Source organism: Chelonoidis abingdonii, chromosome 26, assembly GCF_003597395.2.
Source record: "Chelonoidis abingdonii isolate Lonesome George chromosome 26, CheloAbing_2.0, whole genome shotgun sequence".
NCBI classification, from domain to species: Eukaryota; Metazoa; Chordata; order Testudines; family Testudinidae; genus Chelonoidis; species Chelonoidis abingdonii.
Genome location: NC_133794.1, coordinates 6,053,594 through 6,078,490, shown reverse-complemented (window position 1 = coordinate 6,078,490; position 24,897 = coordinate 6,053,594). Strand labels below are relative to the sequence as shown.

At 57.9% G+C, this 24,897-nt stretch overlaps 2 protein-coding genes across 2 annotated transcripts; both read right to left on the bottom strand.

Moving 5' to 3' along the window:
- Positions 1-7,537: 7,537 nt before the first annotated feature.
- Positions 7,538-14,936, bottom strand: ZGLP1 (zinc finger GATA like protein 1). The gene is made up of 5 exons (XM_032792391.2): positions 14,553-14,936; positions 12,464-12,576; positions 10,986-11,079; positions 9,994-10,125; positions 7,538-8,211 (listed from the first exon to the last, which is right to left on the bottom strand). Exons 1-5 carry the CDS (start codon positions 14,927-14,929, stop codon positions 8,163-8,165), a joined length of 765 nt encoding a protein of 254 aa, XP_032648282.2. The 5' UTR covers positions 14,930-14,936; the 3' UTR covers positions 7,538-8,162.
- A 4,739-nt stretch (positions 14,937-19,675) lies between these two features.
- FDX2 (ferredoxin 2) lies at positions 19,676-23,284 on the bottom strand. Its single transcript, XM_075061234.1, has 5 exons — positions 23,175-23,284; positions 22,526-22,696; positions 21,596-21,702; positions 20,918-21,005; positions 19,676-20,450 (listed from the first exon to the last, which is right to left on the bottom strand). The coding sequence occupies exons 1-5, from the start codon at positions 23,282-23,284 to the stop codon at positions 20,294-20,296; spliced, it is 633 nt and encodes a 210-aa protein (XP_074917335.1). The 3' UTR covers positions 19,676-20,293.
- Between the last annotated feature and the right edge of the window lie 1,613 nt (positions 23,285-24,897).

The following is a 24,897-nucleotide window of genomic DNA, read 5'->3' as shown; positions in this document are numbered from 1 at the left end:
GTGGCTACAGCCAGATGCTCCATCTGTCCCCGGGGTTGAGCCCTTAGCCATCTCTGCACCGGCCAGCCCCCTGCCCCATGGGGGATTTCTAAAGGGCTGCTTCCACCCACCATGAGGCCCCTTTCTGCAATGACCTGAGCATCCTAGAGAATCAGGCTGTGAGTCATCTGAGCCCCCCCGCGCCCCAGTGGCACGTTGTAGAGGGTTTACACAGGCTTAAAAATCCCAGTTCAACCACAAGCTACACCTGGGATGTAACTAATGAAGAGGTTCCTTTGGGGCGGGTTTCACTAATGAATATGAGTCCTGCTCTGCCAGCTTTTCAAGGGGCTCGTTGCACAGGTGAAGAGCTGGTGCTTTGCACAGCCGGCTCCGCTGGGTTCAAGGGCTGTTTGCCAGCTGAGTTTCTAACTGCTCGTGTATGTTCTGGCTTGCTCCCCCGCAGCACGGGCCTGCGTCATTGCAAGCTGCACTATAAGGGTGGGCGGGGGCCCGCAGTGCACAATGTAATGAACGGGTCCCTTCCCACACATAGTGCCGGAGCTCTGGGCAGTGCTGGCCTCGCAGCTTAGGAATGGCTTTAAAACATGCTTCCCAGAGGAATAAGGACAAGTCGGTAAAGTTGGGTTAAAGAAAAGGGCAAAAAAAGCTGTGAGAATAGTTCCCCAGTGCCATCCCCACACCACCTGCAGGGCCCGAGCGCTCCCAGGGCTGCAGCAATGATTCATTCTGCACACGTACAATGTGCAGCAAATGCCACAATGAAAGCACCTTCTCCCCCTCCCCGGGGGCTGGTATACGTGGGGGGTAGCTGGGCTTTGCTACAATGTAACTAGCACTAGCCACGTGAGCAGGGATTTAGTCTGTTATATAGGGGGTGCAGCGTGTGTCATTGTATTTACTAAAATGTCACATAAACTCCAGGCAAACGTGCTCAGTGGGCGTCACACCAGTCGTGTGAGAGTGACCGTGAGCGCTGGTGTTGCTGGTTGTGCGGCTGGACGCGGCCTAGCCCTGGTCTTCGCTAGGCTCCTATGCATGTGAGGGTGAGTTTGGCGCCAGCGTTAAGAAGTCGCAGTGGGGTGAGTTTCTGTGCCAGTTCTCTAACAGATTGAACCTTCACCTCTTCCCCCTGGCCCGGCCAGCAGTGTTTTACTGCCGAGAGCACAGGCAGCAGGTCGGCCTGCCTCTCCAGAACCGCCAGCTGGGGAACGGGTGAAAGTGTGGAGCATGAGCCTTTCCCGAGTGCCTGAGACTGTCCCTCACGGCGAGGGCTGGAGCTGCACAGCAGCTGCCGGAAACCCAGCATGTAGCTGCAGCCTATGCCAGCGAGAGGGGTTCGGCCCCTGGCACAGGAACATCACGTCCCCAAGCACAGGGAGCTCAGCCGCCAGAAGCCTTCGTCCGTCCCCCCCTCCCCCAGAGTTCTGTCTACACCAGGGGGAGGCAACCTATGGTACGTGTGCCGAAGGCGGCACGCGAGCTGATTTTCAGTGGCACTCACACTGTCTGGGTCCTGGCCACCGCTCCGGGGGGCTGTGCATTGAATTTAATTTTAAATTAAGCTTCTTAAACATTTTAAAAACCTTATTTACTTTCCATACAACAAGAGTTTAGTTCTATATTATAGACATAGAGAGAGAGAGAGAGACCTTCTAAAAACGTTAAGATGCATGACTGGCCCGGGAAACCTTAAATCAGAGTGAATGAATGAAGACTCGGCACAGCACGTCTGGAAGGTGGCCAAGCCCGATCTACACCGAGGGGCAGGTTGGCAGAACTACATGGCTCTGGGGGCACAGCTCCTGCTGCAGCATTGTGCCATAGCAGGGACATTTCCTGCCTCCCTGGAGAGGGGGTTTCCAGTTCTGTGGTTACTCCACTTCGCTGAGGGGCTGGGGCTGGGCCAAGGGAATGGTTTTTCCATCACCCCAGCTGCAGTTACAGCCAAGGAGGGGGAGGTTGGTCACACAACACAATATTTTTCACAGCCCTGGGCTGTGCAGTGAGGGTGAGGTCAGCGCCTGAGGGCTGTGGTGATTTAACCGGACCCGTCTCGTTACAGCAGCACACGCCGCCCCTCCTGTGGATGCGGTTACACCGGCATAAAGGGGTTTATCTCAGGGCAGCTCTACCAAGCACAGGCCCTAAGCCCAACTGGTAGAACAGGGCCATACTTGCTGAGCCAACTAATGATGGCAAAAAAAGTCACCCCCGCCACCTGACTCAGTTCTGTTGCTACAGAAACTGCGCAGAGCAGACCATAGGCGCACACGTTTCGTCGCCTTGCACTTTGGCCGGTGCCCCTACAGCCCAGGAGAGAGTCCAGCTCCACCCGAGGGGCGGGCTGGGCCCGGGCAATGACCCACAAAAGGGACCTGCATACACAAGGGATGGAGCGTGGGCCTGGGAGTCGGGGTTCTTGGGCTCTGCCACTGGTCTGCAGGGGGCCCTTCCTGTGCCTCAGTTTCCCCACCTGTAAAGTGAGGCTACTGCCATTACCCTCCTGTGCAAAGCACTCTGGGGAGGAGAGGTGCTAATAATGCTTTGCCGTATCAGAGGCAGGCATGGCAACTGTTGGCCTCCTTGTGTGCTGACGGTTAAGCACGGGGGTGGGGAGTGGAAGCTCCCTGCCAATAGGAGGGGGGAGCTACTGAGACTGGCCAGGGACAGGCAGCCCCAGGCTAGGAAGGAGCTTTCCAGTTCTTTCTACAGCCGCTCCCATGTCAGCTCCTCGAGCCCTACACTCCCCCCACCTGCAGTACCAGGTGCCTGGGGCGCTGCTGACCCCTCCATCCCATCCCGGTGGTGGACACAGGCTCCTGCCCCTTCTTCAGTGGACAGTGGGCCAGAGAGTCACACCTGCTACCCCACGGCAGGACCCATCCCGGGGGCTGCTCAAGTGCATCCGGCTACATCCCCTCTCCCAGCCCCAGCATCCCCCTCCCACTCCTCGGAGCTCGCAGTGTCCTGCTTCCGGGGCCATGGAGATGCTTCTGACGGTTTGCCCGGGAAACATTCCTGTGTTTTGCTCAGGGGGGAGCCAAACAAAGACATTGTTGCCTTTTAACAAGTGCCAGCGCCTGCCCCGGCGTGGCCTGCACCCAAGCCAGCACATGGGCCAAAGTGGTTCCCCACCACCTGGGCTAGAAACCTGGAATGCCCTGACTCCAATACCCCTCCCAGCCCCGCCGCAGCCTGCACTGTGCTTAACCTCCCAACGCCCTGAGAAATGCCAATCCCGCTGTCGAGATGGGAAACAGGCATAGGCAGACCCGACAAAGGCGCAGAGCTCTGGGTCAGCCCCATGTGAGATAGTCCCTCCTCTGCCTTGGTCCAGGTGCTGGCACGGCAGCGAATTACACCCAGGTCAGCAACCCAACCGCTGCACTGGGAGTTCGGCTCCACTGCTAACCAGGCCATTCGCGTTCCTCCTCTGGCACGTGGAGTCTTTTTTAAAGGCCTGAGCTGCCGTAATCTCCTCTTTCAGAACCAGCTCCCTTGACTGTCGGGGCCAGATTCTCAGCTGGGGTACGGCGATGTCCCTCCAGCAAAGTCAGCAGCACAAGACCATTTGCCACTAATGGATCCTAAATGTTAACAGCCTCCCAGCCTCAAACCCCTGCCCTGCACAGAGACAGTGCGAGGCCAAGGCACCGCTCCCACCCCCTCACCCCCTGGACCCCAGCCACTGACCAGTCCCCCACGCAGGGCTGTGCTTCGCCTCATATGCACAGACCTGGGGCTCAGGTCTAAGTAGCTAAAATCGCCGCTGCAGAAAGAATAGGCCGAGGGCGGAGTCAGGGGGTCATTGTGAACTGATCTCTCATGGCTCCCAACCATGGGACGGGAAAACAGCAAGGACCCAACCTTGGGTTCAACGCCCCCTCCCCCCCGGGGAACAAACAGCCACTCCCCTCAGCAGCTGTTCAGGAAACAGCACAGGCTGTGGGAAGGGACGGTGAAAAAATTTCCCAAAAAAAGTTGCGGTGGGGGAGGGTTGATGCATGGGGGGCAAACGGCTTTTTGAAAAACGCAAATCTTCACAGGAAAAGGTTTTCTGTCAAAATTTCCAGGTTTTCGGTGAAAAATGGAAAACCAGAGAAGTTCCAATTTTCTGTTTTAACCTGATTTTTAAACAAAAAAAATCAATTGTTTCAATTTTGCTTCGGGGGGGGGGGGAGGAATGACCTCCCAGCCACTCTCGGCTCAGGACAGCTGCCAGTGGCAAGTGTCAGCGTCGCTAACGTGGCCTCAGCAAAGGGGACAGCTGGATTCTGGCCCAGGGTAAATAAATGTCGCTCCATCGACGTCAACAGCGCAAGCCCAGTTCACACAGCTGAGAATCTGACCCTTACATGTGAATAGGGCCACAATCTTTTCTACCTTGTCTCCTATAACAGCTTGTGGGGCCATGGCCCCAAGACCTCTGTGCTAGGCTTTCACTGTAGAGTTTCTTTCATCTTACTATCCTCAAATGAGCCAATCTTTGCCATCCTCTCATTTCCTTCCACTTTGCAACACTTCTCGTGAGAAGGCCCAGGACTGCACCCCTCTGGGAAGCTCTCCCCTAACCCCAGCGTAGTTCTGGGCTTGCCAGATTGGGTTTGATCGAGCTGGGTCTCGTGCACTCCCTTATCCTTCCCTCCCCTAGAGCACGCGGGTGGGTGGAGGACTCGCTGGGAAATGTAGAACGCAAACAGATTGGACCAAATTCTCTGAAGAGCCTGGAGCCTCATTTCCAAGTCCATCTGTGGTCAGATTTTTAGCAGATCCCATCCCATGTGCTGAGCACTTTTGGACACCTGACCCCTTGTTATGGTTCCTCAACAGGAGTTGAATTGTCTTGAAAATTCAGCCCCAATCCCAGAATCATAGGACTGGAAGGGACCTCGGGGGGCATCTAGTCCAGTGCCCTGCACTCCTAGCAGGGCTAAGGATTATCTAGCTCATCTCTGACAGGTGTGTTTGTCCTACCTGCTCTTAAAAATCCCCAATGGCAGAGATTCCACAACCTACCTGAGCAATTTATTCCAGATCTTAACCAATGATGGTAGGGACTGGGCCCTTGTCAACCTGGTCCTGAGCTCTGCAAACTTTGGTCCTCAAGCCCAGGCTAGCGGAGCTCCCAGGAAGCACCAGCGATGTCGGTGCACTGGAGAAACATGGGGGAAACCCCCTTGCTAACAGAATCGTGCGGATTAGAACAAGGGAAAGATTTGTGAGGCTCACGGTTGTTCCGATCCTCCACAATCCAAGCAGGAGTGTTACTATTTACTAGCTAGCTGCTAACAGGGTGTGCTCCCATACCCTGGCGATCGTGCCCTACGATATGTTAACGGAAAGGCCAACACACCGGGCATTGGACCTGGGGCTGGCAGGATTAAAAGCATGAGCTACTAGTGCCTGACCTAAAGAATCAGGGATCCCCTAGCCCCTGCGGCTTACAGAGAGGGGGGCATGTGACATCCATTCACCAGGGAATTACATCCAGTTCATTATACAACATCATAAATCATCCCATAATAAATCACCAAACCCCTGGACTCTGTATCCCGCATTGGCCTCAGTGCACTGCATGTCAGAAGCTTTTCAGCCAATTCAGCCCAGCACCTGAGCATTCATTTCGCTTTATTTTGACTTCAATGGAGTTAAACCCATTATTAAAGCCACAAGTCCAACTGCTTTGCTGAATAGGAGCCTTAAGAGTTAGCAGGAGCAACAGCACCACCAAGCAGCTGAAATAAAAACAGCATAAACAGGAATCCCAAGACTGGATCAGACTCAAGGTCCGTTCGACCAGCATCTCATCTCCTACAGTGCCCAGTCCAGGTGCTGGACGGGAAGGTATAAGAACCACACCCACCCCAGTAGTAGATGTGGGATAATCTGCTCCTGGTGTCTCCTAGTTAGATTGGCTTAAACCCTGAAGTACAAGGTTCAAAATCTCTCCCAAAATCTGTATAACTCATTAGGAGAACTCTGGATACTGTTGCTATCCATATAAATTTCCAGCTCCCCTTTGAATCTTGCTAATTTTTTTGCCTTCCATGACTTTCAGTGGCAGTGAGTTCCACGGACTAATCACACGGTATGAAAACGCATTTGCTTCCATCAGTTTTGAAGCGGCCATCTTTTAACTGCAGATCCCCTGGCCCTTGCGTGATGAGACATGAGAGATCAGAAACTCCCACTCTCCTTTCTCTGCCCAGTCTTCATTTTATGTACTAACCTCACTTCATCGCCTTTCCGAGCTCAACACTTCTAAGCTTTCCACTCTCTTTTCACAGGGGGGCTTTTCTGTGCAAAAGCAGGGACCAGTCTGTTCTCAGGGGTTTCACTGTTTTGAGAAGTTCATCAGCAGAATAAACCAAGCTCATAGTCACTGGCCAGAGACAGGAAACTAATGCCCCTGAGATGGGTTTCTCTAGCATAACTACTGCATCCAGCCATGGAACATCTGAATTCACTGCCTCTAGGCTTCCTATTAAGTCCCCGATAGGGCAAAGACCTTGACTTTAAGCACATGCTGAAGTGCTGTGTTGAACAGAGATGGGATTGCTCATGGGTAAAACTCCTGGAAGCAGCTAAGCCCCCCAAGTCACTTAGGTCTGGCTCCGCTATGGTGTTTAGGCATCTAACACCCATTGATTTCAAGACTCCTTTTGCTGCTTGCAAACCACTGAGACAGGACTGACCCAGCTGTGAATGGGGCATGCCTGGCTTTATATCTCCAGGGAGAAACCAACACGTCACATCGAAACTCAAAACAGACGCACGAGTAGAGTCTTGCCATACACAGTGACAAGAAGCCAGTTTTATTCTAAAGTGCAACCATCACATTCACTTCTGAATGAAGGCCAAAAAACCCAACAGCACCCGATCATCTTAAACCACATCTCTTCCCTGCATTGTCACCACGTTGGAGTGTTTGAACATTGGTACCAGAAAGGGGAAAACGTGGCAATTTTCATCCACGTTCACAACTTGGCACATAAAGTGTGTGTGTGTGTGTGTGTGTGTGTGTGTGTGTGTGTGTGTGTGTGTGTGTGTGTGTGTGTGTGTGTGTGTGTGTGTGTGTGTGTGTGTGTGTGTGTGTGTGTGTGTGTGTGCGTGTGTGTGTGTGCGTGTGTGTGTGTGTGAGAACAGTGCCATACTGCAAAAAGAAATACATTATTTACACATGTAAATAGATGGAGATAATCATTTTGTACAAGAATGCCCCATAAGTACTATTTTAAGTAGCAAACTAATTGAGAATTGAAGAAGTTTCTGAAATGCATCACAAGCCAGCGAAGGAGAGAGTCTCTATTCAATAAGTGCCACCCTGACTAAGTTTAGTGCAACAAAACAAATGAGGTTCCATATTAATTATCCCCAACTCACTTGTTGTTATTTAGTTTTTTGAATTAGCAAATATAAAAGCCTTGAAGCCTGAGCCCTGCAAGTTTACAGTCTTAGTGTCTGTCCTTGGAAAGACCTCAGCACGTTAACAGGAAAGCTCTTCATTGGGGCCAGGAACGAATATTGATCTTAAACCCGTAACAATGCTTCATTTAATTTTGAGCAGGTTTTTTAAGCATTGCCAGAATCTACATGTTCAGCTCATGTCCATAGCAGCGATTGTTGCTGCCACAGGTGTGAGTTACTATCTGAATGGAGCTAATATTTTATTTTCTTTAACATCCAGAATTATCTCAATTTCTCCTGGAGTCTGCATTTGCCCCATGACAAGGCCTGCTAGAGAGAGCCTCCCTGCAGCGATCTGTTCTGCAGTCAAGACAGGTTAGACCCAGGGCGTAGCACTGCAGGCCAAAGTATCCTGGGGTCTGAACAAGCAGCCACCCACACTCACACCCACCAGGCGAGCCAGGAGCAAGCTTAAGATTCCAACTCTTATTTTCCCACCCCTCATTCAAGCTCTGTAACAACTTCACCTGTGCAAAAACCTGGGTTCATTTTCCCGTCCACTTTGCGCAAACCAAAGGCAGGAGTGAATGTTAATTTTACAGAACACAACAGCACGAGAGGAAGGGGGAAACGCAACAACTGGTCCTAAAGGCAACTGGACTGAGCCAACGCTTCTCGCATCCCTCCGCTCAGCCCGCAGGGCAGTGCTGATCCCCTGCTCACTCCAGCAGGTACCAGAGCCTGCTGTCCGGCTAATAGCAAAGAGCACTTGCTTGAGATTTAAGGAAGTCGTCGCATTTTCTAGAAAATAAAACAAAAGGAGCCTAATTCAATGATGCCCTTTAAAGCTACAGTTACTCTGATCGTTCCCCCGCTGGAGCTGCAGGGGGGGGAAGGCCTGGATCAGAGGCAGGCCTCCATCATCACGCAGAAGTGTGGGTATTATAGTGGCATGAGAAGACCCCGAGTCAGACTGGGGCCCTGTTGGGCCAGGTGCTGGACAAACACAGGGCAAGAGACACTCCCAGCCCAAAGAGCAGGAAACAGAGGCCTTGAGCAGCAACTCACCAGAGGTCGGTGCAGAGCCAGGGCCATGGCTGGAACCCAGAGCTCCTGACTCGCCGACCAGGGCGGGATCCACTGGACCACCCAGCTGACTCTTGGTAAAGATGCACTGAGAGTGCAGAGAGACAGAACTGCTGGATGGATACAATTCAGAGCATCCAACCCCCAAAATATTTGAGACCAGGCCAGAGTGGGGAGCTTGGGGAAGCGGGGGTGACAAATCACTCTGGAACCAGTGCTACTTGGAAAGCTGGTTGCACTTAATTACAATCAGGCACTTGCCTCTTGCTAATTTGAGCCCCCAGCATGTCCCATCTCCAGGAGCAGTGCGAGGGTTTTTGGCGCCTTAGGTGCAGGGCCGGCTCGCCGGTCCCACGGCTCCGGTGGACCTGCCGCAGGCCTCCCTGCGGGAGGTCCACCGGATTAGTCTGCCGCCCTCCCAAATCCTGGTGCCTTCGGCAACTGCCTAGGTCGCCTAAATGGAAGCACCGACCCTGCCCATCTCTTTTCAACTCTGTCACTTTGCTAAACTAGTGCAGGTGAACGCTGCAGCAGGAAGCACATGCACCAGAGAGAAGAGCCAGTGACAATGAAAGGAGACTGGTAATATGTTTAAAAAGCTGCTGCATAAGCCAGCTTCTGGCTGCAGACAGTCCAGCTGTGTCAGGTCAGGTGTGTGCTGTTTTACTTGAAGGCAGTTCCTTCCTGCCTCACAACATGCATCCAGGGCAGGACTCCTCTCTTCCAGCAGGGCCAGGGTGGGAGACACACGCGCACACCCCCAGAGTACAGAGAGGAGGAGACTGATTCTACTGCAAAATTACTTCTTGTGCCAAAATAATACCTATTTTCCAGGGGAAAGTATCTCCAGTAGCTGAAACTGAATATGTGAGATGAGCAGGGGCGGCTCCAGGCCCCAGCACGCCAAGCGCGTGCTTGGGGCGGCAAGCCACTGGGGGCACTCTGCAGGTCGCCGAGAGGGCGGCAGGCAGGCAGCCTTTGGTGCATGCCTGCGGAGGGTCTGCTGGTCCCGCAGCTTCGGTGGAGCCACAGGACCAGCAGACAGTCCGCAGGCACACCTGCAGGAGGTCCACCAAAGCCATGGGACCAGCGACCGGCAGAGCGCCCCCGCGACATGCCGCCGTGCTTGGGGCGGTGAAATGTCTAGAGCCGCCCCTGGGGAAGAGGCAGCACAAGGCTCCTGGCTTAAATGGGACAAGAGGCCCCAGATTTTGTTCTGACTCCTTGCAGAAGGGTAAATTTCAGCCTCTAAGCACCAACTAACTTCACTGTAACAAGAACTGATACATTTAAACAATTTGCTCTTTCCATTCCTCTTCGCTAGTGTGAACAATTTCACGGGATCAAGTCTGTGGCTTCCACTCCCCAGCCTGCCTGAGCAAAGGCTCTAGAAGAGGTGTGGAGTGTGTATGTGTGTGTGTGTTAATTTTAAAAGAAGGATGTTGTGATTCAGCCAAAGCTGCTCCTTTTTTAAACAAATAAATCAATGGGAATGACCTTTTCACGGTTCTCTGCTGGGCCGCGGCCATGCGCAGTCTGTCTCCACAGTTCGAGCAGCGGGAGTAAGGTTTGCCACTTTTCTTCGGGATATTCCAGCAGCGGAAACATCGTATCCTGTACTTTTTGTACCTGCGGAGGGGCGGGGGGGAGTCAGTTGGTTCAGATAAATACAAATACATTTTTTTGAAATGTTCTCCTTGCTTAGAAGGGGGATATTTAGGGTGGAATTTATTTAGGGAAATGTCTTGGGCCAAGAATTTTGGAAACGGGGCCCAGATTCTCAAAGGTGTTTAGGTGCCTTGAAATTGAGAGGAGTTAGTCACCTTTGAGAATCTGGGCCTGGGTTCAACTCCTAAATCCATATTTAGTGACCTTGCCAGCCCCAAGGGTTCTAAAACCATGAGGCAGTGACCCTCAAAAAAATCAAGGGGTTAGCTTAGAAACCAAACCAAAAAAATAATGAAATGTTGATTTCTTTGTCATTGCTGTCTGGCTTCAGAGCCTTCATGTGGTCAACTAGGGTGACGGGTCATGTTTTCAGCTCTGTGACCATTGTTCAAAGTTTCAAGCTTTTTTCTGAACCATTTTTCAAAAATTAAAGCTCAGTATTTTGGGAAATCACATGACTCTGGGAGCTGGAGCTTCCAAAAAAACACCAATTATTGCAGGATTCCCAGTAAGACCACGAGAGCCGGCAATATTGATTTGGGCACCTAAACAAGGGCATGACGTCACTGCCATCTTACGCCAGGCACCTACCTGGTTTTAACCCAAGTGTGGCTTAATTTTTCAAAACTGCTGCATCCGTGGGAACTGCTGGGTGCTCAGAATGTGGAAACAAGCTGCTCGTTTGGGTGCCTGAATACAGGCATCCAAAAGCCTCCATCCTGCAAACACTCACCCACATATTTAATTTTGCACAGAGCTTGGCCTGGCCCTTTTGTGCACAGTTTCAGAAAGCAACGCTGGCAGCACTGTATCACCGGTACCTGATGCCACAAGCATTGCAGAGCAGGGTGCCATCCTCAGCAATCCTCCACAGGGGAGTTTTCCTTGTCTGGCAGGAAGCACAATACTTAGCACCTAAGGAAAAGACAAGCGTCAGACGTGGGCTGCGTGGTGGCTTTGTGGCACAGTTTCATGGAGTTTAAGCACAATGCACTGAGTGCAGGGGACCTATTGACATCCCTTCCAGCCCTACCCTGCTATGATTAAATCATCTACCCTGCCACAGGCCATTACATTTCACCTGGTTATTTACCCCTGTATTGCTAAAACACCTCCCCAGTCTAGATATAAAGACCTCATGAGATGAACCTACCACTTCCCTTGGTAGCTTTTTTCCCATGGTGAGTCACCCTCACCCTTAAAAATTGGTGCCCAATTTCTGATGTGCCTTATGTCACAGCAAGACAAAGCAACAGCTGTGGGTGTATTACAACCACAATCCCCAGGTATTGGAAAATGAGGAAAGGGCTTTGAGATCTATTTCCTTGCTGGTAGATAAATAGGATTTTAGTTTGTGGTGTGGGAGAAAAAAAGAAAGAGGAAGTCGCAATAGGCACAGGACTGTTTCAGTTTTATTTTGTCATAGCTTTTCTTATCAACTGTGTCTCCAAAACTAATCCTAGAACTAAATAACACAATGACCAAAGCAGTGCCCAGCCATATAAGTACCTGTTATGCTTACAACCATGAGCATTGCCTGTTGAAGTTAAGGGGACTGCTCACAGAAGTGGCACACCTGGTAGTAAGTACGTGTGAGAGGAAGCCCTTCAGTTATAAAAGCCCAGATCCTCAGCTGGTGTAAATCAGACGGGGATGCCTCAGGAGGTCATGGAAGCTCCTTCACCTGAGGTTTCAAAAGGAAACTGGAGCCACCTGTCTTGGATGATTTAGACTCAACAAATCCTGTATCTTGGCAGGGGTGAAACCAGGGGCAGCCCCAGGCACCAGCACGCCAAGCGAGTTCCTGGGGCGGCAAGCCACAGGGTGCACTCTGCCAGTCGCCACGAGGGTGCCAGGCAGGTTGCCTTTGGCGGCATGTCTGCGGAGGATCTGCTGGTCCTGCGGCTTCGGCGGACCTCCCCGCAGGCATACCGCTGAATCCGTGGGACCAGGGACCTCCCACAAGCAAGCCACCGAAGACAGCCTGCCTGCCCTGCTTGGGGCAGCAAAATACCTAGAGCCGCCCCTGAGTGAGACTAGATGACCCCTGTGGTCCCTTCTAACCCTGTGGTTCTGTGAGTCTATGGCTGCTCCTTGGAGCACTGTCTCATTCCCACCAGCTAGGCTCTGGCTAGAGAGGAATTGAAGTGGAGTCCAGATCTTAAGCTGGTCTCCACACAGGACTGAATTTCTCCCAGCAATAGGAGAATCGGGCCCCATACAGGTATTTATAGCTGCCCCAATTGTTTCCGAGTGTTACCATTTGATAGTAACAGTTTGTTTCTGAAAAGCAACATACTCTGGACAGAGAGGGAGCCTTGATCCTCCTCAGAACTGCTGGCTCTGCAGAATTCTCTTGTTAAAGGGACCTGACTTGGATTTGGGTTACGGCTTCTTTTCCCACACGTTGCACTGCAGACAGATTAGATGAGACAAATCTTATCAGGTTGTGACATTACAAAAACAAAGAGCAAAAACCAGTGGATCAGCATTAAAAAAATCTTCCTCCCAAGCCAACAACAATCAGGGTCAGATTTTTCATCCCTCTGCTTGTTGGGCAATCACGGATACCCAGCAAAGTGGGCACAAAACGCTCCCAGATCAGTCTGTCGTGTTTCACAGCCTCTTTCCACTGGTGTCAATGAGAGTTCAAGGTGCAGGACAGAGCAGCTGCCATAGTGGATCTGACCTATGGGCCGCCTATCAGGGGACAGCACAATGGATTCAGAGATTATCAAACCAGAAGGGATTGTTGTGACCACTGACCTCCCATACAACACAGGCCCTAGGACTTCCCAACTCACCAGCTCCTTCAGAGAAAGGGCCAAGAAACTCCACAGCAGGCAGATGTGGGGTGATCTTCCCCCCGCGTAGGCCTCATCCCAACCCCTAGTAGTTAGCGATTGACCTAAGGCAGGAGGTTTAATGCCTCTTCCGACATGGTTATCACCACTAGCGGTTAGAACTCTGCAGATCCTTGTTATCCACATCATGTCCGATCCCTCTAGGCCTCTGGGACCTCCCTCTGCAATACGTTCCACGGCCTAGTTACACACTGCATTTAAAAAGGATTTCCTGTGCTCTGCTTGAATGTGCCAATTTCTGTTTTCCTTGAATGTGGCAACGGCAAATCAGGCCCCACTGTCTAAGGACTGAGGGAGAGTTTTTTCAAAAATACCTTAAGGGATTTAGGCACAAAAGTCAATGGAATGTGTGCTCCTAAAACACTTAGGTGGCTAAAAAACACCTCCCCCCACCCCAATTCCTGTCCAAATGTGAATTTTCAACATTTCCATGTATCTCTCCAGGCTAAAGGCTGAAAACAGAACCAAAGTGAAGTCGCTTTTCTTCTGCTCTGTAACTTTAAAAGGCGTTTGGGGGTTGCCATGTTTTTTGACGGACAAGTTAGCGAGTGGGAGAAGACCAGGCTGTAGTAGGAGATATTACAGGAAGAGACAGTAAACCTCATGCTCCAGGGCTTAAACCAGAGACTTCAAGTGGGGAGCAGATTATCCCACAGCTGCTACTGCAGGGCTCTTACACCTGCCTTTGAAAGAGCTGGGGCTGGCCACTGACAGAGGCTGGATCCTGGACTAGATGGGTGTGGGGGCTGAGCCGGTCTGCCAATGCCCCTGCTCCTAAGTCTGTTTGAACTGGCTGCAGTTTAAAGTGCCAGAGAACAAACGATCCCCTCCTGCCCCCGCATCCCCCAAAATCCGATCATTATATGAGCGGAAAGCACTAGTGGAGAGACAATGGAGCTGGGGATGGGGAAATGACATAACTTGTGTTATGATTACACACTGTCACATTGTATCTTCAAGGACAAATCCCAGCTCAGTATCTCTGACCCCCGTGCAGAAAGGGGATCCCTACACAGAGCTCTGTCCAGGCCCCCAGTATCCCAAGGCTTGCAGGGGGGGAAGCTTGGAGGAGAGACCACAGGAGTTGGGGCTGGTGGTTCCTTTAGCACCTGGAGAAGGCACAGATACATACATGATAAACAATCATAAAGCAGGGACCCTGCCCTCTTTGGTGTGATTCACACTTCCCTGTTGCTTTCAGCAGGCAGATAGCACAGTGACAGGCACACCACAACACGTCACTGGAGAGAGCTCCATAGGTGGGGGGGTGCATGGGGCTGGATGGCTAAATAATGGGTGTGTATGGGGATAGATAGATAGATAGATGGGGGTGTATGGGGATCAATCGATCGATCAATCCGGGGCGTGTTTGGTAAGTGGATGGATGAATAAATACTGGGTGTGCATAGGGGTAGCTAGCAAGCCAGTTCTGGGTGCCTATGGGGGTAGTTTAGACAGACAGAAAAGTCCGGTCTCCCTTAGCAGAGAGTGACCAGTGCTCACGCTGTGACAGGAGCCCTGTACCTGCTGTACTGGGGGCGGATGAGGAGCTGGTACCCATCGGAGCTGCCTTGGCAAAGACACAGGCTCATGCAGAGGGTCACCCCCTGGAAAGAGGGGTCTCGGGCCTCAGCGCTCCGGCTGGGTGCGGGCTGCTTACGGGGCTTTCTCCTCCTGCAGCTCGGCTCAGGCTGGCTGGGGCCGCCGGCCCCTGGCTCCCAGCTCCGCCCCTCCTGCCCTGCTGCCCCGGCCTCTCTGGAAGGGTTGCCGTTGCAGTCTATGGGGAGGAGGCAGGGGGACGTCGTTTGGGCCGCTGCCCTAGTCTCGAGGGGGCTGGCTGGGGCCGCCGCGCCCGACACCAGATGAGAACAGTGCAGGCTGATGAGACTCAGGGTGTCCATGGGGCTGCAGGTGCCCAGGGAAACGAAGGGGCTGGCCCCGGGCAGCGGCTGCGGCTGCGGGGCGCTGCGCCCTGGGCGCACGGCTGGCTCCGCCGGCGGCTGCTGGCGCTGCGCCCTGGGCGCACGGCTCGGCGTCTCCTAGCATCTCGCAGCTCGCACAGTGCCCGTGTGCACGGCTCGGCTCCTATCGCCCCGGCGCCGGGGCAGGCGCTGGCGGCTCTGCGGAAGCTCAGGGCTGCTGCGTCCGGAAACCTGCAAGGCAGCAGGTCAGCGTGGGGTGGGTTCCGGGCGGGGGCGCCCCGCGGCCTTGGGGAAGGAAGCAAACGGCGTTGGGGGCGGAGCACTAAGGCCCGGCAGTCCGCTCAGCCCCTCGGCGCACCTCCCCTAACCTAACCCTGACCACCTTCCTGTCCTCCCCGCGGGGCACTCCGCATCATCATTTTCCGGGGGCCTTCTGCCACCCGGGGCCTGATCCCTCCCTCTCCCGGGGGGGGACAGCTCCCGCACCCCACTCGTGCACCTCCCCAACCCTAACGCTGACCACCTTCTCCCCGGGCACCTCCCGCACCCCGGCTGATCCCCCCTCTCCCCGGGGCATCTCCCACCCACCTCCGCTCGTGCGCACTCACCTCCCTAACCTAACCCTGACGCAACTCCCGTCCCGGGGCACATCCCCCACCCCGGGGCTGATTCCCCTCCCTTCCGGGCACCCTCCCACCTCACCGCCCCCTCGTTGCGCACCTCTCGCCCAACGCTAACCCTGACCACCTCCTCCTCCCGGGGCAGGCTCCCGCACCACTCCCCGGGAAGCTTCTCCTCCCCGGGCCTGACCCCCACCCTCCTCCTCCCCCGGGGCAGCTCACTCCACTAACCCGCTCGGGGGCACTTCTCCCTCCCCCTTGGGCCTGATCCCCTCCCCTCCCCGGGGCATTCCCCCACCCGGGGGGCCTGATCCCCTCCCCCTCCAGGGCAGCTCCCCCAAGGGACCTGATCACCCTCCCCCTTCCCCTTTCCCCATACACATGGCAGCTCCCTCACTCACCACGGGGGCACCTCTCCCTCCCCGGGTCTGATCCCCTCCCTCGGAGTCCCACTTCATCCCGGGGGCACCTCCCACCCCAGGACCTGATCATACCTCCCCCTCCCCGGGCACCTCCCCCATCACCCCCGGAGCAGCACCCCCTCCCCTTCTTTTTTCATTCATCGTTATCCAATCCCCCACTCATCCCAGGCAGCCCCCCCATAGCAGCTCCCCACCTCCCCTCAGCCCAGGCTCAGCTCCCCAACCGCCCTGCCCCCTCCCCCGGGGAGAATTCCCGCCCGCAGCCCCCGGCCAATGACAGCTGGCGGCTGCGGCTCGCGAGCTGCCCGCCCAAACCCGCCCCGGAGGCTCGCGCCCCGACTCTGAGGGGCAAGTGGTGGGCTGATCCGGATCTGCCCTCCCCCCCAGGGCAAGGCTGGGGCTCATCAGGATCTGCCCCTCCCCCCCCCCCCCCGGGCCAGACGTGACCGGGCTGTCCGGATCTCCGGCCCCGGGCCCAGGCGTGGGCTGATCGGATCCTCCGGCCCCGGTGGCCAGGGCGTGGGGCCTTGGATCCGGATCCTGCCCTCCCCCCCCCAGGCCAAAGGCGTGGGGCCTCATCAGGATCCTGCCCTACCCCCGGGCAGGGCGTGGCTTGTCCGTCCTGCCCTCCCCACCCCGCGGCAAATGGGCGTGGGCTGATCCAAGGATCCATCGCCGCCCCCAGGGGCCGGGGCGTGGGCTGATGCGGGATCCTCCCGCCCCCGGGGGCCAGCGTGTGGCTGGCTGATGCGGATCCTGCCCTCCCCCCGGGCCAGAGGCGTGGGCTGATCGCATCCGTGCCCTCCCCCCCGGGGAGGGCGCTGGGCTGATCCGGATCCTGCCGCGCCCCGGGGCCAGGGCTCGGGGTCATCAGGATCCTGCCCCTCCCCCCCGGGCGGCAGGCGTGGGCTCTAGGACCTGCCCTCCCCCCCCGGGCCAGGCGTGGGTTGGTGCGGATCTGCCCTCCCCCCCCAGGCCAAGGCCGTGGGCTGATCCGGATCCCTCCCGCCCCCGGGGCCAGGGCGTGGGGCTGATCCGGATCCTGCCCTCTCCCCTGCGGGCAAGGCGTGGGGCTTTGATCCGGATTCCTGCCCTCTCCCTGGGGCAAGGGCGTGGGCTGATCGCGATCCTCCCGCCCCCGGGGCCAGGGGTGGGGTGATCCCGGATCTTGCCCTCCCCCCCAGCGGCAGGGCGTGGGTGGTTTGGGATCTTCCCCCCAGGGCAGGGCGAGGGCTGATCGGATCCGGATCCTGCCCTCTCTCCTGGGACAAGGGCGTGGGGCTGATCCGGATCCTTCCCTCTCCCCTGGAACACGGGCGTGGGGCTGATCCGGATCCTGCCCTCTCCCCTGGGGCAAGGGCGTGGGGCTGATCCGGATCCTCCCTTCCCGCGGGACAAGTGCATGGGGCTGATCCGGATTCCCTCCCTAGGGGCAGGTGCCTGGGGAGAAATCTGATCTCCCCTCGGGGGTGGGGGGGCGAGGACATATGCATGGAGCTGATCCCGATTCCTCGTTTCTTCCCCCACTCCCCCAGGGCAGGTCCATGGGGCCGAACCGGATCCCCCCCCAGCGCTGACCTGGCTGCCCCTCCCGGGCTGGCCGGACCCCGGGCTGGGCTCCCGGGCTCTGGCTCCAGGCAGGGCGGGAAGAGCAGCTGCTGCAGGAGGGAGAAGTCGGGGGGGTGCCCGTCCAGGAACAGCTCCCCCTCCATGCGCGGGGCCGGCAGCCTCGCTGCGGGGAGCGGCCGGAGCAAGGGCCAGGCCCCAGCTGGGGGGCGGGGGGGACTTAACCGGACACACCTGGGCAGCCGGGGCCTCGCCCTATAAGAGCCTGGAGGGCCGGGGCGGGCGGCTGCAGCAGGGGGAGGGAGTCTGGCCAGGTCGATGTCCTGTGTCTCGCTGTGCTGGTACCGCGGGGGGGGGGGGTTGATGTCCACCTGCCCCAGCAGTGGGGTGTCTGCCCCCCCGGTATGGCTCTGCCAAGCCTGGAGCATCTGAGGACCCCAGAGCAGCTCGGGCAGGAGCTCTCAGCCCAGTCGGGCTCGGAGAGACACGGACACCCCCCCCCCACCCCTTTGTCCTGGCTGTGGATGGTGAGCATCACCTAGGGATGATTCTCCCCCCCGGTCAGTGGGGCAGAGTGAATGTATCGTGGGACCCACAGCTGTGAGCACTGGGTGGGGTGGAGACCCCCCACCCCAGTACTGCTGTGGTTATGCCAAGGGTGCATTTGCTCAGACTTCCCGCCCCTGCCCCTCTGGCCTGTGCAGGGGGGCAGACTAGGTGCTCTCAGGGCCCCCTTCTGGCCTGGGATCTGTGTGTCCAGCCATGGCCCAACTGGCCTGGGAGCCCCCCAGCACACGGTGCTGCACGTGGCAGGCAGAGTGGCTGGATGGTCCAGAGGCTACAGCAATGGAGCTGGGGCTTGGTTTAATCCCTGGCTGGACCAGTGCTGCCTGTACCTGGGTGCTGGCTCGGCGGAGATCTTTGGGAGTGGGTCTGTGCTGTACTCAGCACGATGGGCTCAGCGCACCTACCGGAATACCCCCAATGAACAAGCCTGGGGGAAGAGCTGCCCTGGGGCTGGGTTTCAGGTCAGCCTGGATGTGGCAGAGCTGGGCAGGTGAATCCCCCAGGCCTGGCTCTGGCATCCCAGCCCATGCCAGGGCGCCCTAGCAGGCTGAGCACCTAGCAGCAGTCCTGGGAGTCAGCTCGGTTCCTGCTGGCTGAGTGACCTTGGGCTCAGCAATCCAGACCCATGGAGTGAGTCTTGTCGGGTCTCAGGCCACCTGTCCTCCCACTGCCAAACATCCAGGGTGCTCCCTGCCCAGACAGATTAGCCATGGAGCTCTGGGGGGCTGGAAAGTTCCCACTTCCCCAGGCAGGAGAAAGTGACACTGCACATGCCACCAAAGTTAGAAGACTTCAGGTCAGACCCCACCCCCACCGCGCAATGACTCACTAAGCTGCTGTGGCTGTTCCCAGCCCTCCCCCCACCCCCCCAGTGGGGGCTGGGGGGTAAAATGGTGCAGAGAAACACACTTGACCAGTTGCGCACATCTCATGGGAGGGTGGAGGCTGTTCCCAAGGGCAGGGGCACGGCCCCACCACCACAATGCAGCCACCTCTAGGGTGGGACACAACAGCTGTTTGTCAACCAGACAGCAACAGTTTAGCCGAGGGGTGTGTGCGTGTCTGGGGGCAGATGCAGTGTCTCTGATTGCAGAAAGGTAGAACAGTCAGCATCTGGACGGGTGTTTGGCTGGCAAAACCGGTTCCTGGCTTTCAACGAGATCCGGCCCCCAGGATGCTGGGGCTCCCCCTAAACACCCCGCTCAGTCTAGTACCAATTCCAGGGGAGGAGCACAGCAGCCAGCTGTCCTGGGGCTCTCCCCAGCACCAGCCCAGCTGGCTCCTGTCTGTCATGCTAAAACACCTCCTAGGAGCATGTGTAATCCAGTAACCCCCTCGCCTTCCCTGGCTGATGTTCAGCCCCCTCCTGTGCTCCATGGGGGGCTCCAGAAGGGTTTGGGTTCTGCAGCTGCCTGGGAGGGGTAAATCTTGTACCACTGACCCTCAGGCCAGCTGCCTGGCTCCGGCTGGAGCGCGAGCGGCTCTCTGCTCCTTACGGCGCCTGTGCAGACAGTCCCAGGTGTGGGGGCCGGGGAGGAGAGCAGGCAGCGTGTTGTACAAACGTGAGCTTTAATAACCGAATGTGGCTGCGGGAGGGGCGGCGCCCCTGATCCTGAGGTTACAGCGTGACGCAGGGTGAGTGACTGACCAGCCCAGTGAATATGCTGTTTCGGTCCCTGTCAAGTGGCACGGGGAATGCTCATTAAACACGCCAGGAGGCACCGATGGCCAGGCAGGGAGAATGCAGAGCCCCCACCCTCCTTCCTCTCCTCCGGATGGGCTGCAGGGTTTGTCAGCCAACACCAATAAATACCCGTTCCCTGGACAGAAAATGTAGGGCTGTTGGACGGCCCCCTTTCCTCCTCCATCCTACGTCGCCTCTGGGGCTGTGAGCACAGGTGCTGGGGAAGAGGGGCAGAACTGGGATGGATTTTTGGTGTGAGGGGTTATTCTAGCATCCTTGCTGCTGCCATCTTCCCCCCCCCCCGCCAAGGCTTGTAGGAAGCTCAGCGCTTCACCGTGGGCCTATAAAACTAACAACCCCTCCCCCCACCTCTCCATGACACCAGCAGGCCCCCGGGGGAGCCTTCTCTGACCAGCCCCCCTTGCTTTGGGCTCTATAAGGCCCAGTCCCAGAGCCGCGGGCAGCCCAGAGACTCCTCCAGCCTTCAGTGAGGCTTGGGAACATGGCCATCCACGTAGAAGTTCCTGGTGATTTTGGGCAGGGTGAACTCTGCCCCCTCCAGCTCTTTTGTGAGGATGATCTGACAGCCGAGTCGGGAGTTCTCCTGCAGCTGTGGGGCCAGGTCCAGCATGTCTTCCTCCCTAGGGAGCCGAAGAGTCAAGGGTGAGTCCACGAGGCAGGGGGGCATTAGCTGGTGGGCAGCATTTTCCAGGCTGAATGCAGGCAACTGTTTCACTGAAATGCAGCCGCTGTGGAGGGGGGGGGGGGAGCAGCAGCTGAATAGCCCCCCACAGTATTGCAAAGGGAAAGAACAGGCTTGGGGCTAAAACACTGGGCCCCAGGAGCCCTGGGTTCGAGTCACAGCTTTGGCAATGCTCGTGGTGACTGGCTCTGGGCCTCAGTTTCCCTCACCTGTAAATGGAGAAAATTCTTCATTGGTCTGTTTAGATGGTGAGGGGCAGGGACCTCGCTGCTGCACCCAGCATGGGGGGGGCCGCTCTCGCTCACCCAGCACAACAGAGGGAGGAATACAGCACTAGGCTCTCACAGATCCCTGCCCTCCTGGTGATGGGGGGGCAGCAGGGCCCAGACACCCAGAGGCTGTTACCTTTCGTCAGGGACAGGCAGCTTGTCCAGCAGCTCCTGGCTCACGTAGACGTGGCAGGTGGAGCAAGCTAGGGAGGCTTCGCAGGCGCCTGGGAACACAAGAGCAGAGAGTCAGGGGGCAGACAAGGCCCCTGCAGTGGAAAGGAGCAGGGGGGCTGAGCTGCCCCCAGGAAGAAGGGGGAGCCCAGCCACGTGTCTGTACACGGAGGGCAGACTACATGAGTCCCTCACCTCTGACCCCTCCCACCAGCAGCTCCCCCCTCCTGCCCCCGGGTCCAGCTCTGGGACACCCTCCAGCAGCCTGCCTGCCTCGGTGCCCTCACCCCAAACGGACCAACTCTGGATTCTTGGGACTCCCTCTCAGCCTCATCCTCGGCTCCTGGGGGGGGAAGCGGAGTCTGGCTACAGGGAGGGACGTGCGGGGACCATGAGCTTGACCCTGGCAGCCCCTTCCCATCTCCCTGCAGCATGGCCCCCTCTGGGGACTTGGAAAATCCCCTGAAATGTGGGGGGGGGAGAGGGAGTACTGAAGAGATTCCAAGGGCTCCCATAGTCACACCAGACGCTGGCAGCTGCCGGGGCCCAGGGAGAGCCTGGCTCCTGCCGGCCGACGGAGCTGTCTGCGTCCCCGATCATCTACCACCCAGCACGGGGCAGGGGAGGGCAGAGTGGCACAGACCTTCCAGCTCGATGTCGTGCCTCTGGGCCAGGTGCAGCACGTCCTCCCCCACGCGCCCCTGCACGGGGATCCGGTGCCCGGAACGGTCAATGAAAACCACGTTCACTCTAGAGGCAGGAAGGGGGGTGGTTGGGGAAACACAGTCAGACCCAGTGACTTCCTGCCACCACTGGAAGACGGGGGCTCGCAGGATTACAGAGAGTGAATGGAGCCAGGGCTGCTGACGGGGGTGGGGAGATCAGTTCTCGAGGCACACGCAGCAGACCTCCAAGTCAGGGCAGCCTGCGAGCCAGCAGGAATGGGACCACACGGCAATCCTGGTGCTTCTCTCTTCTGCCAGGGCGACTGACAGGCATTACTACGCGCCAGACAGAGCACCTCCCAGCCACAGATTGCACAGTGCGTTACAGAGCAAGGTCAGGATCATCCTAGTCACGTCACAGGTGGGGAAACTGAGGCACAGAGCAAGCCAGAGACTTGCCCAAGTGGCAGAGCTGGGAACAGAACCCTGGTCTGAATTCCAGTCCAGCACTGCACCCATGGGGCCATGCTGCCACTCTTGCAGGGCTGTACAGCCCCCCAGGACCCCATTCTCTGAGCCCCCTACAGAGGAGCAGGGCCAGGATCTGGAACTATCATCCGCCTGGTGAGGGAGGCAGGTATGATCCTTGTTTTACTGACCAGGGACAAAGAGGGGCAGTGACTTGCCAGAGGTCACACATGGCGTTGGTGTCAGCCCTGAGATCAGAACCCAGGCATCCTGCACCCCAGTGCTGTGCTCAGCCCACTACTGCCCCACATCCTTCGGGACCATGTCTGGCAGCCTCTGAGAGCAGACACGTCCTGGCTGAGGAGGCAGCATAAATCCTGCAATGCGACGGCTGCGAAAAGGGCCTGAGGTTAGTCCCATCCGCGGATCCCGGTACTCACACGTCGCCCGCGGGCTCCGCTGTGCAGCTCTCGTCTTCCGCCTGGAACAGCCCTGGGGAAAAGACATGGCAGCTGAGCCGGCAGCAGAGCCCCCCGGGCGCGGCAGGTGTCCTGGGCTGCGCCGGGCGGCCCGCCCCCCCCCACCCGGCCAGGCCCGGCTGCGGCGGATCCCTGGCGGCGGGCGGAGGAGGTGGGAACCGCAGCTTGCCGAACGGCAGCGGAAATGGGGGGGGGACCGCAGTGCCGAAGGCAGTCGGAATGGGGGGCAGCAGGGGGTGCGGCGGGGGGTGGAAACCGCAGTCCGAACGGCAGCGGAAACGGGGGGGGGAACCGCAGTCCAACGGCAGCACGGAATGGGGGGCGGCAGCGGGCGGGCGGCGGCGGGGTGGGAACCGCAGCTCGAACGGTCAGCGGACGGGGCAGGGCAGGGCATTGGCCGCCTGGCGAGACCCGGTGAAGTTGCCCAGTCCGCACCGCGGCAGCGCGGAGGTGGACACGAGGCTCTGCCAGCCCGGGGCGCAGGTGACAATCGCGGGGGTCCCAGCCCGGTTCGCGGGGCCCCCACGGGGCCCGTGGCTAGAGACTGAGTCGTGGGGTCCCACTACGCGCGGCTCTGCCGAAGCTCCGGGCGGGCCCGGCCCCACCCCACCTGCCGGTTGCGGAAAGCCCCGCGCCGGGCGAGCCGCAGCCCCCGGCCGCCCCCAGCAGCAGCCGCCGAGCCACCGTCCCGCCCGCCCGGCCGCCACGGGTGGCCGCCATGCAGCGTACTTCATTGATCGGGCGGGTCAGGGGTCACCCTGAGTTCCGGGAGGCGGGCGGGGCGCATGCTGATGGGAGGGCTTGGCACCAGGAGAGGGGGTGGGGCTGGGCCATGCGCGGGGGAGGGGTGGGCAGGGACCAGCGACCAGGAGAGGGGGTGGGGCGGTGGCATGCTCCCAGGGGGGGAGGGGCATGGGACCAGGAGAGGGGGTGGGGCCTGGGGCCATGCTGCGGGGAGGGGGCGGACCAGGACCAGAGAGGGGTGTGGGGGCGGCGGCCATGCTGAGGGGAGGCGGCTGGGACCAGGAGATGGGTGGGGGCCTGGGCCATGCTGGTGGGGGCAGGACCAGGAGAGGGGTGGGGCCTGGGCATGCTGCGGGGGGAGGTGGGCAGGACCAGAACCAGGAGAGGGGAGTGGGGCGGGGCCATGCTGAGAGGGAGGGGCTGGACCAGGAGAGGGGGTTGGGGCGGGCCATGCTTGGCGGGGCAGACCAGAGAGGGTGGGGGGCCTGGGGCCATGCTTCAGGGGGGCTGGGGCAGGACCAGGAAGGAGGTTGGGGCAAGAGACCCCAGCTCAAGCCCAGGGAAGCAGATGCAGGATCTCTGCCTGGTGCCAGCCACGCTCTGTAGGCAGCAGCCGCAGCACAGAGCGTCTCGTTCTGCTGCACCCAGCCTGGGGGGTAACACCTATGGGACCAAAGGGACCTGGCTCATCCCCATTTCAGTGGAGTCAGACCAAGCCTCCCTGGGTCCCTCTGCCCCAGCCCCACAGTAGCTGAGTGCCTGGCAGGCTTTGATCCATCTGTCCCCTGGGCCAGGAGCCCCAGCAGACCACACAGGAGCCTGGGCTGCAGGAGAGCTGGGGTCTAGCTGCAGGGCTCAGTGCCTGACCTTAGGCACAACCCGTCCCTGCTCTACCCCCATTTCCAGAGGCAGAAGCTGAACGGTACCAACCTGCTGCAGAAAGCGCTTTGAGCTCTGCCCCAACACACACCTCCCCCTTTGACAGGGCTGCAGCAGAGCAGGGACAGCAGCTGGGAAGGGAGATGGGCTCAGGGACCCCCTGCTTTACTGCTGCAGTTTGCACAGGTTCTAGTCTGTTGTGCATTCAGCGCACTGTGCTGCGTGAGGGTGTCACCCTGGCCTAGGCCAAAGCTGCACCTGCCCTGTGCCTGCAGAGTAGCACAGGGTGATGAGCTCAGTGAAAATGCGCAGATGGCAGCCATGTGACCAGCTGTCGGATGCTGCTCAGCCACTTGTCTCCATGAGCTGGGCACAGGCACAAGCCACCTCAGCTTGTAGCAGCAAGACCCATCTCACTGTAACTGCTACTTCCCCCCACAGCCATCCCAGGGGCTCAGTATGTGCAAGCTGCAAGGGACAGAGCTCCCTGCAGTCCTAGTGCTGGGATCCCCAAAGAACTTAAAGGGCACAGCCAGCCCATTGAATTCACTGAAGTTCCCCCCATTCCCTCCCTCTTGTCTGCTACTCTCACCTTGTCTTCTTGGCACACTGCTCCCCTTCTAATTACCCCCCTCCCCACCATCATGGAATGACTGTGCTGGGTGCCCCCTGCCCTTGGTCGCTCTACTTGGAGGTAATACCCTTTCTCC

What these genes read in the sequence shown, in the direction of transcription:
- ZGLP1 (XM_032792391.2), bottom strand. Translation starts at nt 14,929, where the DNA reads ATGGACACCCTGAGTCTCATCAGCCTGCACTGTTCTCATCTGGTGTCG. An exon ending in ATCCGCCCCCAGTACAGCAG is followed by an intron (nt 12,577 to 14,552) that starts GTACAGGGCTCC and finishes ATCTGTCTGCAG; the next exon opens with TGCAACGTGTGGGAAAAGAA. An exon ending in CAGCAGAGAACCGTGAAAAG is followed by an intron (nt 8,212 to 9,993) that starts GTCATTCCCATT and finishes TTTATTTTCTAG; the next exon opens with AAAATGCGACGACTTCCTTA.
- FDX2 (XM_075061234.1), bottom strand. Translation starts at nt 23,284, where the DNA reads ATGGCGGCCACCCGTGGCGGCCGGGCGGGCGGGACGGTGGCTCGGCGG. An exon ending in GCACGACATCGAGCTGGAAG is followed by an intron (nt 21,006 to 21,595) that starts GTCTGTGCCACT and finishes TTGTGTTCCCAG; the next exon opens with GCGCCTGCGAAGCCTCCCTA. An exon ending in CTGCCTGTCCCTGACGAAAG is followed by an intron (nt 20,451 to 20,917) that starts GTAACAGCCTCT and finishes TCGGCTCCCTAG; the next exon opens with GGAGGAAGACATGCTGGACC.